We start from the raw sequence: 22,030 nt of genomic DNA, 5'->3' as shown, positions 1-22,030 counted from the left end.
GCCTCAGCACTCCACTCAAAATTTGTCCAATGTAAGTTTTTCCCTCTTTTGCCTTACTCCTTTGCTTGTGCACTCTCTCCATCAGTCTCCAGGCCAGATCACACCGTTCCTCTGTACCTTACACAACACATTCAATTTTACAACACCTCCGCAGCCATATACTAAGTTCCTGGTTTCCATTTCCTAGCTCACACAAACTTGGCATGTCACAACAAAGCTGGAAACAAGGTAATGAAGTTTGTTCTTTCCTTGCTCTTATCACCACAGAATTACATATTCAGACAGCATAAGTGCATGTCAAAGCTAAACAATACTGACTCTTACTTATGCACGAGAGCTAATCAGATACTTGCAGAGGCTGCAAGGGTCATGAGTTAGCGAGAAGTTAATTCTTACTGTACTCACAAATAATTGGCCAAGTTGTGCTCCTGCAGTGTGTGTGTTTCAAAGCCATGGGGCACTGTATCAAAGTAGTCATTTCCTATTCCACAGATAAAGCACTTCGTCTAAAAGAAAGAATATGGAGCACTTCAACACTATATATAACACTGCCCCCCTTTGAGAAAAGGCCAATAACAATGTAACAGTTTTCTTGAAAATGTCAATGCATCATGTATAACACGTGTTGAACAAAAAGGCTTTTCTTTTAATGATTGGGACTGGATACCTCAGCCAAAACACTTGAACAGAGTTTTAACTGCCATCAGAATAGCTTCTTACTGTTTAAAAAAAAAAAAATCTTTGCCAGCTGTAAGTGAACAGGTATCAGGACAAAGAATGGCATACAATGGTCAAAGCTGATTTTTTATTTTCCTTTAACACTTTAAGTAGCAGTCACTGTAACATATGGCAATGTTTACCTGAATGCCTGTTGTGCTTGTCCAGCTGTAACTGAATATGCTCAAAGATTAGATTACAAAACACAGTAGGTTTGTAACACTTTTCTGAGTTCTTACAGTCATACTTAAACGACAGAATAGAAAACCACCAAGTACAGGATACTTTCACGCATAGATAAACCAAACAAAATTACATCTGAGATGAACCATAACATGACAGTGTTAATACCCTGTGTTAGAAACCTCTAGTCTGAAGATCCAAAAGACTTAAATAGCCACAGGCATGTAATTCATTATAATAAAAAGCAATGTACAAAGATTTTTCTTGTTTACAAAAATGAAGATACAGGGATTAATCTAAACTTTAAAAAGTCATGAGAAAATAAGATGTTAGGCTTTTTGTCTGAATTTTTGTTAACTGACAGCAAAAAACTGGCCACACTTGATCTGGAGGTATTAAAAAAATCCATACTAGGAATTGGCAAACAAATCCAAAATATGCTTAGAGCAGAATATCAGCTTAGACAACCTGGGTTTGTGTCCCATGCAAAGAGACATGCAAGGTAGCAGCTAGCACCTGTCAAAGCATAGCATACCTCTTTCACAGGAGGCAGCAAAGAGTGGTAAATGCTATTCAGAACCTGGATGCTAGAAGAGTTTTCATAAAATTGTCTAAGAAGAATTTATTGGGTACTAACAGAACTACTTACGTAAGTTCTTGTATTTTAATAGGTAAAAAAAAAAAAAAGTCAATTAAAAAAAAAATCTCAGTTATTATTTCCATCTAACAAACTGAGACGTGAGAGTAGAATCTCGTCCAGGACATTGTATGATATTGGACCATGTACAGAACTGTATTGTCCTCTTAGTTTAAAAAAACTATCCACTAGCTAGATCATATTTTGATTGAAAACAGTTATTCATGAAACCTGAAAATACAGTATGGTTCAGCAACTGGTTGTTCTTACCTCCATGTCTTCTTTAACTTGCTCTTGCTGATCTCTTAACTCACCAAAAGCATCAATAATTAAACCTAGGGTTTAAGTTAAAATGATAGTTAAAGTTCAAGAACAGAACTGTGACAAAGAATATTTGGAAATCCAGGGATAACTCTGATAAAGAATATTAAATGAGAATCTTGTGCAGAAATAATAGAAGCCAATGTACATTCCAAAGACCACAAAAACAACTCAATACATGAAGAAAAATGAGCAAGTCAAAGAAAACGGCTACCAGTAACATCGCTGGCAGTACCATTTGGAATTATAAAATGGGACAAGCAGACTTCTGTTTTGACAGTGCTCTAATCTTGACTCAGTACATGAAGATGCATGTGGTTTTACAGTGATGGAGGCTTTCTTATAGAAAAGAAAATTACTGTACGTTTAACAGAGTTCAGGGATTTATTACACGGCAGATGCAGAGAGGCCCAGAGCTCTGTGCATCCTCTCTCATTATGGTTTCATGTAGTATGAGGTTCCACTGTCAGAGCTCTACAGAAGTAAGCGGTCATTTCAGAGAGATACAGAAAGAAGAAAAAAAAACCACCACAGGCTCTACAGCTCAGAATATGAATTCTTTTATGATCCTCCCTTCACTTACACCAATACAAATAAGGACTAACTTCACAATCATTATTGACACTATTGTGCTGTAAAACTGATGAATACCAGATGAGAATTATACTCAAAGCTTGACAGCTAAGGAAGGCCTCTACTCTTCAGTTAATCAGAAAATGAAGAAACAAACAGTATGAGATACGCCACTTCAGGACATAAAACTGGTCATTCTTGAAGGTACAATGTGTAAACAGACAGGGGGCTTTTAAGTACTTCAGGTGATAACATTAATCATTAATACAAACATAATAGAAAAAACCCCAACCCTGACTTCCCAAAATTCAGTGTCGACTATCCTGATTACAACAGCGAGCCACACTATCAGTCAAATACTTTCTCTCCAATTCAGAAGCTAACCTGATGGCAGCTGACTTTCCATTGCCATTAACCTGGATACACTAAAGCTGTTTCATATCAAGCACCTTCCTTTACTTTTTGACATTGTTCAAACAAGCAGGCATCACACCAAACAGAGGTTTTTATGTAAGGAAAGATTAAAAACTCTTAAAGATATGTTGCAATTTTCACACCACGGCCACCAATCTGAAGGTTTGCCAGACAGTCAAGAACATTATTAGATGCTGGCAGGGGGAATACTGACAGCACCTGCTACCGATTTTGTCCACATAAGCTCACAAAAGGTGGGTTATGCTGAAAGACAATTTTAAGGTATGCCACAAGATTTTTAATCACTTCTCTTGCTGATCATTTACAGGACGCTTTTAGAAAGGGCAATGAGAAGACAGAAACTGTAGTGACACCAGTATTCCACAGCAAAGAGCTTTTTTGTTTCCACTGATCCAGTTAGAGACTGTTGATTTCACAGAGACTAGGAAAAACAGCATATGGATAAAAGCCAGCTGGGTGTGATTTGCTATATAAATCTATGCTTCATGATCTGCCCTCGTGTCCTGGTTGAATCTTAGGTGTGTGATTCTAGCACTAAGATCTTTGTACTACTAAACAATGCTTTTGGTCTCACCACGGGTTACAAACATATACCTTGAATAATTGCAAGCAGGATGACAATCACAAAGAAGAAGAAAGTGATGTCAAAGATAATCCGATAGATTTCATATTCGTCTCCTGCTGGATCCTCTATTTCGTCACCAATGCCTCCACCTGCACGTACTCCAACGTACATGTGAAACATGTAGCACTAGAAAACACAAAACAAAGGGATACAAAGTTTGTCTGCACCTAAGAGGAAAAATACCCATTGTTGCAAATTCAGTAATGGTCTATTGTCTAGCAACTATACTATGTCAAGTCATCTTTTTCTCCCCTTTGAGCTTATGTATATTTCTCAGGGAGGTGAAATGCTGCTGTGCAGCTGAGGCTGTAGTATTTCATGTTCTGTCATTATGTAGCAGTTTAAAAAGATCAGAGGTTCAACTACCTTAAGCCCAGCAGCACACCATGAATCATGTACAATCGTTCTAGTAATGTGCAGATAGGAAATACCATTACCACCACAACCATCTCCTTTTCCATTTTCCTAGCTCAAAAGTGAATGACTTTCCCCATCTTTCGCATTTCAAACAAAAATTTAAAAAACAAACCGAAACAAAACAAACAAAAAACCTTTGAGAATGTTTGTGCAGAGGACAAGCTAATGATGGAAAAAGGCTCAGACTAGTACTGTGCAGCTATGATATGGAAAGTGGTATAATAGGTCTCTTGGTATAGTTATGTGGGATGCTGACAAAGCAAAATTTCCAGTTTATCATGCTATAATTGACTAGAAAATTATGATATCACTCTCAGAGGTCTGGAGCAGGGGATTGGTTCTTTTTCTTTAAGTAGCTTTGCAAATGGCAGGTCCAGGGTTCTCACTCCCTATCAAAAAATAGTGATGACAATAACAAACTCCTAAAACCTAACCATACAAAAAATCCATTATTTTACTTCTAGGCTACACTTACGCCCAAAATCCGTTATGTAAGAAATTGATATAGTAACATACAATGCTGAGTCACCAATGGCTGAAAAATGTAAAAATTTTTAGAGATAGTTTTTATTTCACCATTGAAAGTCAATCATTAACTTAATGAGTGAATGTAGTGTTAGTTATCTAAAAAGTTTTAAAAGTTATTTTTCTAATTCTAAAACTAAAAATATGTTCTCTGTACTTTTATTTTTCTTTTTTTTTTAACATCTCATTGCAAGTCTTACCACTTTTACAAAAGACAACCCTGATTTTGTAGCATATCACATATTATTCTAACTCATTCCTGTATAATATTGTAGCCTTTTGTAAGTGTATTTTCAGAAAATTACAGAGCAGGACAAGTCAGAAGGGACTTTGGGAGGTCTCGGGTGCAAATCCTGCTCCAAGCAGGGTCCACTATAAACTCAAAGTTCTTCTGGGCTTTATCCAGTCAGGTCATTACAATCTCCTAAGGATGGAGACTGCACAATCTCTCTGCGCAACCTGATCCACTGCTTGGCTCTTCTCAGTCAGAAACTTCTTCCACTTTATGTCCACGGTCTCCTGCCATGCACTGCTGGAAAGAGCCTGGATTTGTCTTCCCAATAACCTCTCTGCAGGCACTAGGGAGCTGCTCTTAACACTCCCCCACCACTACGAAGCTTTCTCTTCTCCAGGCCAAGCAAGCCCAGTTCCCTCAGCCGGTCTTCCCAGGGCAAGTGCTCCAGCACCTGACAATTTACTGGCCCTCCACTGATTCATGCTCCAGTTTATCTGTGTCTTTCTTGTACTGAATGTCCCAAACTGGACAAAAATATAGACATACTAGTCTGCTTCCACAGTTTATCTAATTATCGGGCTTTTTAATGGTGTCAATTTCCTGGAAGTGATTCACATTGCATAACATACTGAAATATATTCAACTTTGTTGTACATGATTGCTTTTAGAAGGGTATTAACGGCAGTGCATCTTGGAAATTCTTCATGACTTAAGCTCTACCTACTATGCACAACATCAAAGCCTGGCACTGTCTCAGTAAGTACAAAATAATTTTCAGTGCTTCTGAGCACAGGAGAGATTTCAGTAACAGAATCACCAATTGAAGATAATCATGGCAATTCATGCTAAGGGAAACTAATGGATTTCCCATCTTAAAAAAGAATTTCAGTACCTAAATTACTTACGAAAGTCCTTGCCTATAACTGACCCTCCTCCTTGAATGGCCTGTAGAACCTCAAGATTCAGAAGTACTGTCCTTCAACTGACTCAGCTCAGCTTCACAGCTTGTAGTTCTTTTTCATTTTTTGAGAAACCATAGCAAAGAATACCATCACAATTCTTCTGTTCATTTATAGAGGTGTTTGTTTAACATACAAAGGGTGTATTCTAGTTGTTAGGGATGTTCATTATGTTTGTTCCTTTGCCTTCAATTATAGTCTTTCCTGTTGCTGGTTAATGATACGACTGTATGAATAGGAATTAGAAGAACATCAGGACAAAAACATGACCATTTAAGAAAAAATCCAGAAAGCAAAATAAGACTTACTGTTAGCATATCATCACATTTCATGTCTGGCATATCACCATCTTCACTCTTGTTGTAGAACTTGCGGAAAAAATTGAACGCCACTACTGTATACAAGTATACTACTACTGCCAGTAATCCCACTGTTAGGACAAGCTGGAAGACAAAATTATAAAGTGGATATAACACTACCCTGGAATTATGCTATACAATTTTCTTTGCAAAAAGAGAAGTAAAGTAACAATAATCTAGATGTACTAGCAGAAGGAAAATTTTCTTTACTTTTTCTCTGCCTCTTGCATATCTTGGTAATATTTGGTAACACATTTGCATACTTTCATGCAAAGTTTGTGCATGATTTCACCTGTTTTATTTTGGAAGAAAACTGTGCTTCAGAAACACAGACAAATCTTGCAAAATCTAGTGGATACATACACAATCAATCCATTAGAATCATATAAAACCCCCACAATCAAAAATATCTGAAAGTTTACTACCTAATAGTAATAGTACTACTATTTAATATCACTTATTATATAATTGCAATATAGTATTTCTACTAATTTACTGCCAAAACAATTTTGTTTACATCTATGAAATCACATATAAAACAAACTGTTCCTAACGTTTTAGTATCTACCTCAGAGAAGCAGCAACAAATACCCCACTGCTCAACTGCAGGATCATTAAAATTTTGCCTTCCATCTTGAGCAGCTGGAAGTGAACTGCAATATCCTGCAAATTGATATTTCACTTGCATAGCTGCCAGATCTAAAAAGTTCCTTATCATAATGCCCCCTTACTTCATAGACAATTTGGTAAAACTTTAGGACCACTTTTAAAAGTTAGAATACTTCACTTTTTCCAGGTGCAGACTGATTTTTTTGCCTTTTTGTTCTTTTAAGAAATCAGAATTAAGAATTTAAGAAATTCTGTTTTTTAAAGGGCACGGAATGCAGTATGTTGATTTATGTAACATTTTTGAAGACACAATTTTTGTTCCACAAATGAAACGTAAGTTTCCCACATAAATTAAAACAAATAACAGTTTGCCAAGGTGAGTTCATACTCAAGAGTTTTCTACATGTCATGTGCTTCACTAGTTATTTTGAAATATAAACTGTGTCCATTAAAATGTGCATTAGTTCTTAAAAAATGTTGACAAGGACAGAGCACTTGTAGACAGAATTAAACGAAATCAATCACCCTTTTCATTTATAAAAAAATCATTGCTAATGATTTTATGTTTCTCTAGTATCAAACTTGCTTGAAACAAAAGAGAATAAAAACATAAACACTGAAAAATAACTTGCTACTGATAAATTTCAAAATGGTACTTGCTACCAGACTTCTAAAGCACCTACATTGTGTAACATCAGAACTGAAGTTCCATCTTACTACAACAGCACATAAGTATACACAAAAGAGAAGACCTTTATGTTATCATTCCCAGCCCACTTGAATAAGAATTATATTAGCTGCCTTGCTGGAAGGTCTTCTAAGCAGACCAAGGATGGCTTTTTTATCATTAAAAATTGTTTACAAAGGTCCTTTGAACTAGGAAGGCCATCAGATTTGAGGAACACTGTCTCAGGTTACACTAAATGCCATTCCTACAACAGATCTCAGTAAACGAAAAGCCTTAGTTATTTTCTTTACTTAAATCAGAAATACAATTTCAGATTTCATAGCTTCTTTAAGAAAAGATTTCTTATTATCGAAGAGTTGAGTTTCTCAAACAATCCTCTAACAGAAAGAGTAATTGGATCTCAACTGGACCTTTCTTTAGATGAATCTTGAAAAAAATTTTGAACAGCAACTTTATGACACAGTTGCTCATAGCAGCTAGAGACTGTCATACATCCTCGTCCCATTTTCTTATGCTTATAAATCCCATTGGCTAGTTTCCCCACTGACCCAAGTTCTAAAGTTTATGATGAAAGAACAATTCTGTTGTCAATCTGCAGGGCAGCTGAATTGAGTCATGAAGTGATCTTTCCTGTGTACTCCTTAAGTAAAAAAGCTGGAAAGAGACAACAGTTGATACCTGTTTGCCGTTGTGGGTCACTGACGACAGGATAGTTCGTAATGTCTTGAATCCCATTGCAATGTCAAGGAGATGAGCAGCAAAGAAAAAATTGTTGTAATGGCCAAGGACTGACATGGTCATGTACCACGCTAGGTAAAGGAAAGACTAAGAGAAAAAACAAGTACATCATAAAATAAACTTCATTGCTATTATCTTTAACTTAATTCAAAACACTAAGGAAAGGTAGAAGTTACTTGAATGTATTTTCTTTAAATAGAAAACAATTTTTTTTTTAAAACAGAATTTTCTATAGATCTTTTAGAATTTTCTCTTTGTGCAAAAATATTAAATCAGGAAATACAAAGACATGGTCAAAATTGACATATTCTGAATTTTAATTTGTAAAAACTGATTTTGAAATTGTTAAACACTTATTTGTTAATGTTTCTAATGTAAAAAGGTTTTCTGATTTAAATGATGTTTTGTTTCTGAATATCTAAATAATTACTTTAAAATATTAAAGCCCTAAGGTGGTTAATGACAAATTAAAGGACTCTGCAAGCAATAAAAGGAATTTTATAATTAATTCAAGCGACTAAAACTACTACTTAAACATTTATGTATTATTTAAGTAGTTTACTATTACTACAAATGTTAATTTAATCTTTTCCTCTATCATTTAATTTTTATTGGAGAATGTAATAGAAATTATAAGAGAAATTACAGCCCCTCCCTTCAAAAAAACCTAACCCTGAACAAACTACCTCTTTACAGATCATGCCTTCTGTAGACCTGGAGACTTATCATTCCACTCTTCCTGACTAAAGTCAGATTATACTTTCATTCTCCAGCAGTCCTAGTTCTGAAATAATTGGTTCCCCAACCATTTTTTCCACCAGTAAAACAAGCTGAGTTAGGCAAGTGATAATCAGAAGAGAATAATTATATGATGAGTGACTTCTTGAACTGCAAGGTATTTTAACAGTCAGTCTTGCTTATCATTCCTTTTTGTGTGTTTTTTAAAGACTTATTTTTTCAAATTATTAAAATCATCAGCCTCATTCTGTGTCACATCTTACTACCAGTTGTAGTGATACAAATTTTAGCAATTCCACATATATTAACTATACCGATCTGACTATGCTCCAGGAATACTCAAATGTTCATAAAGTTTATAAACAATAAGAAAAATAGCAATTAGAATTTATGTAGCCAGTTTTCTAATTCTGCAGTGCACTGCTTGCTTATTGCTCCTGAATAAAGCATATCAGAAGCCGGAGGGAATTGACTGAGGTTCTATAGACTGATACCTATGTAACCGGGAAAAGATTTTGGCAATGTCTTTTTAAGCATCCAAGATTTTCTTCAGCTATGTAGTAAATTAAATATAACCCAGAGTATTTCATACCTGCCTTTGAAGCACTTTGGGTTAACAAGAGTATATTGCATTTTAGAAGGTGAGTATATACATATATATATATATATATATATATATGCGCGCACACTGATGAACTTACATTATCAGTGAAAACAACTCCTAATTTCCACATCTGATACTTAACATCAATGGAATTTAGCCTGCAAAAATAAATAGATAAATTGTATTTTATATCAAAACACAATAGGAAAACACAACACAATCTGTAGGAAGTGTGCTGTCACATAAACACAGGAGATAACAGCTGATCTATTTCTCCAAAAGCTGAAATACATCAGAACCTTGTTCTAATTCACACTTTTACTCTGGAATGGACCTGTCCAAAAAAAAAGCAGAAAAACAAATTAATAAATACTGGTTTGGATTCATCAGACCTAATTCTGATCGATGTCTACAATTTTATCATATACATACAAGTGAAATGAACTGTCTTCATAATCCATGAATAAAGAGAGATTTGTTTTTTTAAAATGTGACTCATCTAAGCCTAAAGTAGCTGTCAAAAAAGGTCAGAGAATTTGCACCCCAAAATGCAAATTTTTTACCATTAGTTATGATAGCATACATTGGGCCATACAAAAAGTGAGGTGAAATGAATCTCAGGGCTTGTGTCCTTTGCTTTTACCACTGATATTGGGACTAAATGTGAACGAAAGAGAAATGTATATTAAAAGCTTTTGCAGAAAAGGACCTGGGGTTCTCGGTGGACTGCAAGTTGAGCATAAGCCAGCAATGCACCCTCACTGCAAAGGCAGCTAATGGTACCCTGCACTCCACGAGGAGGAGTGTTGCCAGCAGTTGAGGGAAGTGAACCTTCGCCTCTAACTCAGCACTGGTAAGGCCATACCTGGAGTGCTGGGTCCAGGTCTGGGCTCCCAGTATCTTCCGCGGTTTTTGTTGCTTTGTTATATTAGCGAGTTAGTCTCTTCTACTGCTCTCCTCTCTTCAACAAATTTTTATGTTGTACAGACTGATATTGTAAACTACTGTCTCCAAATTTTTCCCTTGTATTTCTTTAATTAACACCTTCAGGTATTTATTCTCCTCTTACTCTATCAACACAAAAAGATATCTCAACTTTAAGCTACATTTTTTGCACTAGAATTAAACCCATTAATTTTCTTGAAGTATTTTTTTTTTCCTCTACAGAGAAGTGATACAACTAACTTACCAAACAAGATGTATACAATTTTTGCTTGTAACTGTATCTTGCCCTCTCTAGTTTTTGACTTTTTCTTTTTGGAAAGGTTTGGATCATCTGTGTTATATTGACACAAAAAAATTCTAAACTTGGATCACAATTCAGGAACAAATACAAATAATAGCATGAAAAATGTCACCTGTCCTACTTTTATCCTTAAAATGTGAGTGAATTCAGTGTTCCTGAAAGAGAAGAGCTGCTGACAATGACTAAACAAGTAGAAATAATGCTGGCAGATGTCATACATCTGCCATATATGAAAGCAGTACTACTTCTGTGCCAGATGTTTGTACGGAATTACCTGAGGCCTTAGACAGAATACCAAGAGTTAAACCCTGGTCTATCAAGATCTGATTTCCAAATTTCTTACTTGTATAGCCAGAGCCACTAAACACATAAAAATAAAGGTTTTATTTGAATATTACACTCCCAAGGAATACTTTGTCATCAAAATACCAAACTCCTACTTATATGCAACAGTATTTACTCTTTAATACAACCAAAAACTAACACCATTTTTATACATGAAGCTAAAAGGCAAAAGACTCAAGTTGAACCCCCTGTATAAAAGTAAAAACACTACATAGATATAAGTGGAGATACTATAATTGAAAAAACCAGCATTAAATCAAACTTACATCAAGACCTCTACTCCAAATAGTCTGCAGTGTATTTTAATTAAAAATTCGTTTTTCCTTCTGAAGTGTATTAGTCTGCTTGAACAAAAAGGGAAAAGCAGAAGAAATGTAGTAGAAGTTTTCTGATTTATGAAAGATTTGACCCTTGCTCTCAAATTTACACATGACAGATCTTTCATACGTACATTTTACTTCTGTGCAGAAAACATTTAGATGATACAGTAACTCATTTAGGGTCAATTTTTTTACCCTTTATTCACAGTGAATTATACTTTTCTGCCTTCAGTGAACTTCCACAGGACTATACATTTAGCTCTAGAGCAGGCAAAAGGGCACAATTATATTATTAATGCTCTGTAAAGACAAAAATAACATAAGCACAGAGACTTAATGGTGAATTCTAGAGTCTATTATCTAGTTAAACAAGATTCAACAGATTTTAATTTTCTTTTATTACCATTTCCTTTGTTTATTTTTTTTTTATCTATGCAAAGGCAACAAATTACTAGGTTAACAAATCTAAAACTTCTCATAAATTGGCATGAAACTTTTTTAAAGAATGAGAGTTGATCACAGTTTACTAGGCACATTGATGGCCCAGTCAGCAATTGGTTTTGTTTCATTATTCCCTTCATGGTAGACAGCAGCTCTGTAGAAACTAAAGCCTAACGTTTCATCTGAGTTTCTTCCATGGTGACTCAAGCCACAGTCACTGGATGACATTTACTATCTGATTAGGATTGCAGGGATGGTATTTTTACGACAAACACACTACATACACTAGAGAAATAAAAGGTGCAAGTTTTTTTCTAACAGGCTTTCAAGTTTACAGGGATGGAAATACGCGTCCATAACAAAATTCACATTCATATCTTGAAAGAAATTATTAGAATCATGCTAGTCTCAAAGGTCCCCAAACTGTGCTATGCTCCAGATACCACAGAGTGTTCAAAGATAAATCTAGCATACTGCCATTTCACCAAAGCTAGGAATGCTTCTTGAACAATCAAATGGCTTCTCCAACAACAATCCAGCACAGCTAAGAGCTGCTGATACCATTTTCATCAACCTCAAGTTATAGGCAAATTTTCTAGCCCCAAATTTGAGTTATTAAAGAAATCAAAATTTATAGAAAACTGTCCCAAAAGGAAAAAAAAAAAAAAAAAAAAAAAGGGTCAAAAATGTTAAGAACGGTTTCTCATTCAAATACATTCAAATATTGTTCAATAACATATTCAGGTGGTAAAATGAACCAAAACCTCTTGAAATTTATTTCTGAAAATATGATTGTAGCAAGTTAATTTCTTACTTTATTCTGACCCAATACCACTCACTTCTAGTGTCAGGCATATTCTTGTGACCACATTCCACCTATTCATAACTATATTTGTCTTGCGTATGAAACACCACAGACAGGAATACTTACAGACAGGCAGGATACTCTCTCATTTTTCCATATCTTCATTTTTTAAAGGAAGTCTGATATGGATAGCAAAGCAATAATAACATGCATAATACTGCATTCCTCTGTTTATTTCTGCTCACTACCTTGATCAAGTAGCTCAAAGACTTAAAAGAATATGAAGTCATATAAAAATTAAGCTCTGCAGCTGTGAATCAGAAAGTAACATTTTGGTTTCAAGTTTCCTTTGGAATAGCATTAGTATTATATTGGATGAATTTCCTAGTCTGAATGAATTTTTATTTGACTACTTCCTGCACCATTGAACAGATTGCATACACTGTAGCACTGTAGTTGTAGTAGCTGAGTTTAGTGACAGGGAACGACGGCACAGTGTGAGAATGCACAATGTGAATAAGCAATAGGAAAACTGTGAGAAATTGCCTGTATTGCGTTTGGCTGCAACCTGCACTAGTATTTCATCACCTTCAACAACACCCAGACTTCTTACGGCTTCTTTCTTAAGGTCTACTGCATTCAGCTGTTCCAAGTATAAGACAGAAGGTTTTCAAAAGTTATTCTTCCTTTTAAAAAAAAAACCTTAGGCAATCAAATGATACTAATGTTAACTGGAATCAGAAAATTCTGAACTTTTCAGCCTGAATCATTTTAATGTTTGTACATCAGAGCTGTTCAGAGCAGCTACAGGGCATTGCCAGCTGAGGAACCACTATCATTACCTTAAGTTCAAACTGAAAAACAGCCTTACAGCAGCATTTAACCTTTTTCCAAAATGACAGATGAACTAAAACTGGGAAGAGTCAGTTTTAATTAGTTAGCTCTTCACATTAACTTTCTTAGCAGACGCCAAAATTTTCTGTTAAAGGTTCTTTCAGGTTGTTGCTAATCTAAAAGAGAAAACAGTTCAGAAAGATGACCCATCTTTCTAAAGCTATAAGAAAAATCATTAATGAAAATATGAGCCTGCCTCTCAACCATGAAGGCTGAAGCCACTAGTCACTTGCAGATATACACTTTTTTTGGACAAACGGGCACATCCACAGGTTTGTAAATCCTGTGGTGACATCATATCAGGTATAAATCTTGGGACTTCAGGTATAGAAACTACCTCAGATAAAATCCCTTACTTTTTCACCAGCCGTTACGGGCAAGAGGCAGACCTGGGGGAAAAGTCTACTAGTTTATCAGAGACAATACTGTTCGCCAAGATACTACATTACTAACGAGGGAGTTACCTGCTCCAGAATCTTTTGAAAACCGAGGTTATTGTTTCTCGTGACAAGGAAGAATAAGACCTTTCAACCTCTTTCACATTCTGAGGTCAACTGCACTCATTCTTTGTATACTTCACATTTATGATATGGTTTGTCTTTGTGTCATGGAAATGGAACTATGGAAATCTCACATCTTCCAGGAGAAAATTATTTACATTTTTCTCTTCTTGAAAGGGGAAGAATTGTTCTACCACATGACCATTCAACAGAAGCCCTGCTTATTTCCCCCCAAATTAGCCTTATGTCACTGATTACTGCAGATGCTTGAGCCTCAGCTGCCTCTTCTGTTGACTCTGACTAGACTAATGACGGCAGAACCAACAGCAGTTAGGAAGGTAAAGGGACTGAGAGGTAACCCTCACTATGACACCTCTGATAAATAACCTTCATCTTTGTGTCTTTCATATTCTCTCAAATATACTTCATACATGCTGTAGCTAGTTTAACACCATCTACCCCAGAAGGGAAACTTATTCAATGGAAAAACACTGCACTGTCTCAATCCCAGTGTGCAAATTGTAACTGTCTTTACTGTCTAATCTATAGTAAAGCTCCAACTTCATCATCCTCCTTAGCTGGTTATATTTAAATAATAGTGCAATATATTTAAATAATTATTTAAACATTTAAATATGCATTTATAAATTTACATATATATACTTAAAAAATACTCAAGACTGCATCCATAAGCTGAATGGCTCTTCCAGAGTTAAAATATATCAGTACACTGAGGATTTTTTTTTTTTTTTGCAGTGTTATCAGTGGGATGGGCAGGAGCTTTTGAAAGAGCACGGTCACTTGTGAGTGCTCTGAGTCCCTTGCAGAAAGACAGATGGAAGGGAATACCAGGTTATTTGCCCACAGGAAAGGGGAAGAAATAGTAGGAGCTAGGGGTCAAGGAGACAGAAGAAAAACCTGGTTTGTTTGTATTGGGAATGGAAATGCTACATGCTGTATTTCCATTCTGTGTTGAGACACACATGTGTATCTGGGCTGGCCTCAGTCTGGGCCACGTCCTTGCACTGAAGCAAGGGCTGATTTTGTAAAGATGGATGTTTAACATCAATCTTTTGTAAAGATGGATAAATAAACCTGAAGACCGTCTAAACAATCAATCATGTGCTGTATTAAGGCCCAAGGACTCTGCCATGCATGACTCTATGACATACAGAAACAGAGGCACTAGAGCTGGAATCTGCACCAGGTCACACCATTCTCCATTTTTTCTCCCAAAAGTGGTGCAGTAAGGGTTCAACTCCAGTGCTTTTCCCACCTCTGTCTTCATGGCACTGTAAATGTATTTCACATGTTGAATTTGGAATATGCCTAAGTTTTAGTAGCTTCATTAGTGTTCATTTTTGAAACTGGTAAAAAGTGGATACATGTACCTTCCTGAAGCATAGGAATTTTATGCGAACGGTTCTGTAAATTTCTGTCACAGTTGTTTATTTTTCCCACAGCATATTCATCTGTTATAAGTATGGAATTATTTCTCCAGGGAGAACATGAAAGATGGATGAGGTTGTAATTTTTTTTTTTTTTAATGTATACAACATGGAGTAGATACTAGAGATGTAACAAAAAACTAGCATCCTTCAGGCCTCATTCTGAAATTAAGTATTTCATCAGCCTTCTCCAACTGCTTTATTCTGGTCTGTTTTTTCAAGAGTATTCACAGAAACATTATTTCAAATTTCTTCCCAAATGAGTCATGAGCACACAGGGAAGGGAAAGTAGTTTCATTTTCTTTTTATACCAATAATAAAAGTAATAAAAATAAAAAAAAAAATTTTCTAAACTCAAGCATGGGTCCTACTATAATCCAGCAGCAAAACAGCAGGTAAGAAAGTATTCTGGAAAGTTCTTCTGCCACAATATTAAATTTTGTTTAGTATTGCAACAACATAGAGTCCTTGGGCCTTAATACTGCACATGATTGAGTGTTTAGACGGTCTTCAGGTTTATTTATCCATCGTTACAAAAGATTGATATTAAACATCCATCTTTACAAAATCAGCCCTTGCTTCAATGCAATTCTAATCTACTACTGGTCCCACTGTCTACCTCATATAATCCTTGCAAACCCATTGATAAAATGTTGCTTTTAAAGAAAGCTATAAATAAACCCTTACTTTAGAATCTGTAGCATTAAAAGTCCATCTGTTGAAATATATTCTATCTATTTCAGTATTTTTTTTTTGTAACACAGAACTGGAAAAAACATTTTTGCAGTACTTTAGTAAACTGAGGATGTCCCTTCCCTACAAAGGAAAACAAATTACTCTGAATATCTAGGGGCTTTTTTTCCAGGTCTCAGATGATAGGCAAATACCTTTTTTTCCAGGTCTCAGATGATAGGCAAATACACAGTTTAGGGAAAACAAATCGTAAAAAGATGTGAAGACTATTCATTCAACTTCCTAGATTTTACTGGTCACTATCACTATGACTTAAATTTATTCCATCATTTCTTTATAATCAGAACACACAGTGCCAACTTTGCCCATTCTTTCCAGCTGAGCTGAACTGAGAGAACTATGAAAAGAAGTTTCCAGCCCTGTTGTAATGACACTATCAAAACAGTGGGAATGCGATGCATTCAAGCAGCTGTGCACTAAACTAAATCTTCGTACATAAACAACAGTGGAGTCCTGCATATACGTTGTCTATAATGAAATAAATTCACTATAACATTCAACTTGATTGATTTATCTTATATAGCTATACTTAAAAGAGCAACAAGATTCAAAGCTGAATGACAAACCTTGAATGCTTGATTTTACCTTACAAAAAAACCCCAAACAAACAAACAAAAAAACCCAAACAAAAAAGAAAAAACAATCACACAAACAAAACAGAAGCAAATACTTACACAGCAGATAAGGAGCTATCCTTCTTTGGTTTCTTCTTTTCTCGAGCATCACTAAAATCGAGAGCAGCTTTGTCCATTCCTAGTAACTCACTGATCCTGTCACGGCCATAGAACTCACCATATTTATCCATGACCTACAGTTAGAAGGAATATTCAAGAGAAAGAGTTGGGTAGACCAGCTGGTTTTTAGCCTGGTTTCTGAAGACAAGAGGTTTAACATATACAATCTTTTTCATCTGTTTGTTTCCATCTATCATATGAGTCAGTAATTTTTTTTCTGCTCAATTGCAATCAATTCAATAGAGGCAAGAGGTAGGTGTCAAAGATAAGATGTTCCTACTCATTTAATGAAAGCAGGAAGAGGAAAGCAACCCATCAGAAGGAGAAAAATAAATCAATACCATCACTGACAGAAAAAAATACACTGTGAGGTCACACAAGAAAGAGATGTTTTGAATATCCTAGCTATGTGAAATGCTCCGATTAAAATAAGATGTCTTAAAGACAGTATTTGACCCTTACTAGTTATTCCTTTAAGAAAAAAAAACCCAACAAACCATATTTATTCTATTCAGAAAGGTTTTTTAAATAACCTGAATGTCTTGGATTTTTTTTTTTTCTTTTAAGGGGAAGTATTTCACATTGAAATAGTCGTGAAAAATGTCCTCACTTATTAACTAGCTCCATTGCATAATTTTATGATCTTATTTTTGTTAGTTAATAATGCAATGAAACTATAATACACATAGAATATGTAGGAATCTAAAGATCTTGAACAGAGAGTTACAGCTAAAAATGATTTTCAGTGAATTCAAACTATCCCCTACCTCCTTCTTACACAATTTAACATATTTCATAAGAAACTTTCTGGAAATGAACATCTACTTGCTCTCATTCTCACTGAACACACAGCTCCTTCCTAAATATTATCTGTATCTTCTCATTTTAAAAAAAATACTCAAAGAAATACAAAATTTTGGATAGCAAGATCATAACTGAATTAATCCTGCAGGTGAGGTGGTATTTTACCAGCTTTCTAATAAGCAATGCTTTAAATCTTTATTGATATTTTTGCAGATTTTTAGAGACAAGCCTTCTTTGTCACATGCCTGAAAACAGTGCTTCATGACTGTGGATCATTCACTAGGCTGGAGATTTAAGTATATTTATATACAAATTTAAATACATATATAAAAAAAGAAAACATTCTTTGCAAAATACCGTATTTGAAGGCACTTAAATCTATGCAGAGCAGTTCCTCAGCCAAAGATAAAGTACCAAACCTCGCACACAATTTAAAACCATGCTCCTTTCCTTTTAATAGGAACCTTCTTTGACCTACTACATCGACAGAAGCAATGTTATTTTCTTTCTTGAGTACTCTGTGCAAGCTACTTGCTCCTCTTTTCTTAGATAGACAGATAGAAATATGTATCTAAGAGCTTCAAATATGCAAAAAAATACTTTCAACAGCAAAATGAATAGACAACTTAATTTTTAGACAGGTTGACCTAAAACTGTTATGAAGCAGAAAAGCTACAAGCATCTAAAAAGACATGTTTCCGAAAGTGTGATTCAAGATTGGCATTAAATGGTGTGAAGGAAGGGTAAATCTGATCCAACAACATAGACACCCTCTTTTTCAATTGTGACCAAACGCACTAGGAAGATTATTCTTATTGTAAGCTATGGTACATACCTAACATTTATTTTCTAAGAGCAAGCTGAGAAAACATTTGATGGAACATTCATAAGAAATGAACTTCTACACTCTCTGCTTATGGAGGACCATTTCTGAGAGAGAGAGATTGTTAGGTTACGTGACAAAAGCTCATCTGCACACTCACAGAGGACCACCGAGAGACAATGGTTGGGGGAGAGTCCAAAGAATACCCTGCCCCAGCTACTCTGAGGCCCATCACAGGAGCCATCAGCCCATTAAAGGCCCATCTCCTCAAGCCTAGAGGAGCACAGAGGCATAACGGCAGGCAGGAACCCAAATTACAGACTCCAAATGAATGGACACCCTGCCTGGTCCCTTCCCAGGGCTGTCCCAGGAGACCCTCAGCTCCAGTGTCCAGGTCTGAAACCCACCAAGATGAGCCATTGGGAATAGTTTTCCAGATCACCTTTCAGACTACTAAGGGATGTGGCATACGTTATGGGATGGCGAAGGAAGAGCATTTGGGGACTGCACAGAACTTATTCTTGGATGTTACAGGGAGGAAGCAAAGGTGGGAAAAGGGATGGATTTAGGTGATTTGGGGAGGAACAAGTGTGGGAAAATAAAGAGGTAAGGGACAAAAAGGGCCAGATGCATGTATATAGTTTGCTGGTCAGTACAGTTGTCTGACTATGCCCTGTGCCTAAACATCTCAATCTGTCCGACCTTCTCATTAAAATTCCTTTCTAACCCTCTCCTAGGTGAGGGACTCTCTATTCTGTGTGCACGGATGTAAATGTAAATGTAAATGTAAATACACACAGACAAAACAATCTACATATGTTGCAATATATATTCAAGTGTACACAGAAATTCTCCACAGAATTTCATAAATGTATTTGAATTCCTGTTTCATACAACAAGCTGCACATAGAAAAAGTTTGAAAGAATAACTATCCAAACCACACAAAAGTAGTTGTAAGCATGAGTTGAGTAAGGAATTCTGTGTATTTTAAAATGGTAAATACAGACATCTACGCTGATCGAAGTTATATTTCAAAGAAGTGTAGTCCACATTTCTTCAAACATGAAAATAAACATGCATTAAAACTTTATTTTAACTTCATATATATTTTTAAAAATAAGCCTTACCTTTCTTTTCACAAATTTGTCCCAATAGTTATTTGGGAAAGACCTGAAAAACACAGATAAACAAGATTATATTTTAGGCAATCATGAGAAGATGCAGTAGTTACTAAGATGCCATAAAAATTACATACTGATTTTGTTTCTAAGAAGCTCTTTGTTGTTGCTATTGGCAGCTAGTCGTTTGTGAAGTCACTGGAATGAAAGTGGCCAAATGGCGTTCAGCCTACCATGCTAATGTGGCTGGGAAAGAGCGGCAGAGCCGACGCCTGCAGACAGGGCTCTAAAGCAGTTGGATCACACAGTCCCACCAGGCAGAGTGTTGGGACTTTAAATACGTTCCTAAAGGAGAGCCTTCAAAAGACACTAAAAGGATGCAAAGCACAGTTCACTCTTGAACTGACAGAAATACGCAATCATCACTGTGCTTGCCAAAAGAAATTCATTGCAATTCTTTTATGGAATAGAAATAATTTTAAAGCAAAAACCTGGGAATGAATAAGATTAAAAAGTAATAGTAAGCATTAGCGTAACAGGTGCCTGAAATATTTTGTATATCCTTGCTAGAAATATATCCCTCTCAATTGTTTATTTCAGACAAGTTGCATGATCAACTATAGAACTGTGGAGATTGAAGAACAATTTCTTGCAAAGCTATAAAGAGACGGAGTAGGTAAAAACTCACTGTGTGTTGATTACAAGTCTATCCCACTGTCCCTTAATATCGTCTTCTGATGGCTGTTCAGTTATATACAGCCCATCAAATTCCAATTTCCTTGCCACTTCCTTTTCTCTCTTAAAAATAACCAGTGGAACCTGCAATTGAAAACAATATCAGGAATTATTTTAAATGCACTGACATGTCTGCAAATTTTTAAGAGAAGCTGGTTGTTACGAAAAACTAAGTATGAAAACTGAACAAAGCAAAAACAGTATTTAAAAAAATTAAAAGACTTGACAATTGCCCAGAACACTGCAAAGGTGTACATGCACAAGGAACAGGTCATTCAAAATCAGGTAACTACAGTGTACCACACAGTTGTAAAAAGATGGCCAAAAACCCTGAAAAGGGATCCTTCAAATAAAAATAGTTCTTCAGTGCTATGGAGCTATTAGAGCTAGTCAAGTGAGAGAGCGCTAAAATAAAAATAATTTTTAAATACTTAGAAATTCTAGTTCCAACATATTAATTTGGGATCACACATTTGGATTGTATTTTGATACCCAAAGGTGTTAGAGGTTGCCTTTCATTTTTTAAAGAAATTATTGAGGTTTCACAGTGGGAAGCAAAGTGATTTCACAGCAGGAAGCAAAAAAAAAGACTGGAAGCAGTAAAAGAAAAATCCTTAAATCACATTCACATTTCATATACTTGATTTGTGCTCTGTAGTTCTTTGCCAGCAGCTGAGATACCTGAGCAGTAAGGATCAGGCTTTACCTACAACTCTCTTTCATCAGCTGGATGACATTCAAAAGTACATTCCGAGAAAGCAGATATAACTAGTGGTCCCAGTGGGCTGGATTTTTCTTAGAAATCTGTTACCAACAAAAAATAAACCCTACTCTTCCCTGAAATTATTTTACAGGTCCCCAAAATTCACCCACCCTGTATTACCCACCTTGACTGTATTACTAGTCAAGACTGGACATGCATATACTGAAATAGTAATAATAAAAATCAGACTACTCAAGCAGCATGGTGATTGCATTAGATACAGTAACAATAGTTCCAATCTTATTTTCAGAGAGCTAATTGAGAAAAATTTAGTGAATTTCATGCAGAGCAATCTCCAGAAGCAAACATATCATACACAGACCTGCAGTTATGAAGACTTAATTTTGAAAGCAGTATCTCTCCAAAGACAGAGACTGAAACTATATTTGGTCTTTTCTTCAGGGTTTTAGAATTGGAAAGACGACAATTCATTATGGCAAATGATTATAATAATGTCTTTCCCTTCTATGCAGACAATAAACGTAGTTCAAAAAAACAATGTGGGAAAGTAGCATAAAAAGTCAGAGTGGAAAAAAAAAAAGCTATGAGGTGGGAGAAGAGGACATCCCAAAAGCCAGAAATCTAAACTTTCATGCTGCATGCCAATCAATGAAACAGGAAAACATGTCTTAGTATTTATTGACCTGCAGAGCCACTTAAGGCAGAGATGAAAATCAACCACTTAATGCAGTAGTATGATGACCATTTGCTTCAACTACAAATGCAGACCATGTCTTTTTAGCATAGAAAAAGTATTATCCATTAAAAGAGGAAAAGAAAAATATCAAGGACCACATAAAAGCATGATAAAGAAATTATAATGGTAAGGACAAATGAGCAGCCATACTGTGTCATAGCAAAGGTCCATTTAATTTAGGACTATCTTGCACTTTGACCTATAGATTTTGCCTTGGAAAGAGTGTAAAAATCGGGGAAG

General features: G+C 35.7%; 1 protein-coding gene across 1 annotated transcript in view; it reads right to left on the bottom strand.

Annotated features, from left to right (window-relative positions):
* The window catches only part of RYR2 (ryanodine receptor 2), a 456,789-nt gene that overhangs the window by 3,179 nt on the left and 431,580 nt on the right, over positions 1 to 22,030 (bottom strand). Inside the window, exons 97-105 of the mRNA XM_075706907.1 lie at positions 20,284 to 20,414; positions 19,605 to 19,647; positions 16,790 to 16,923; positions 9,461 to 9,521; positions 7,962 to 8,108; positions 5,936 to 6,070; positions 3,461 to 3,617; positions 1,808 to 1,872; positions 406 to 506 (exon numbers count right to left, since the gene is read on the bottom strand). Of these exons, the coding sequence (XP_075563022.1) occupies positions 406 to 506; positions 1,808 to 1,872; positions 3,461 to 3,617; positions 5,936 to 6,070; positions 7,962 to 8,108; positions 9,461 to 9,521; positions 16,790 to 16,923; positions 19,605 to 19,647; positions 20,284 to 20,414 (974 nt within the window). The remainder of the gene's footprint in view (positions 1 to 405; positions 507 to 1,807; positions 1,873 to 3,460; positions 3,618 to 5,935; positions 6,071 to 7,961; positions 8,109 to 9,460; positions 9,522 to 16,789; positions 16,924 to 19,604; positions 19,648 to 20,283; positions 20,415 to 22,030) is intronic.

Source organism: Pelecanus crispus, chromosome 3 (genome assembly GCF_030463565.1).
Source record: "Pelecanus crispus isolate bPelCri1 chromosome 3, bPelCri1.pri, whole genome shotgun sequence".
Classification (NCBI taxonomy): Eukaryota; Metazoa; Chordata; class Aves; order Pelecaniformes; family Pelecanidae; genus Pelecanus; species Pelecanus crispus.
This window is presented reverse-complemented; position numbering and strand designations above follow the sequence as displayed.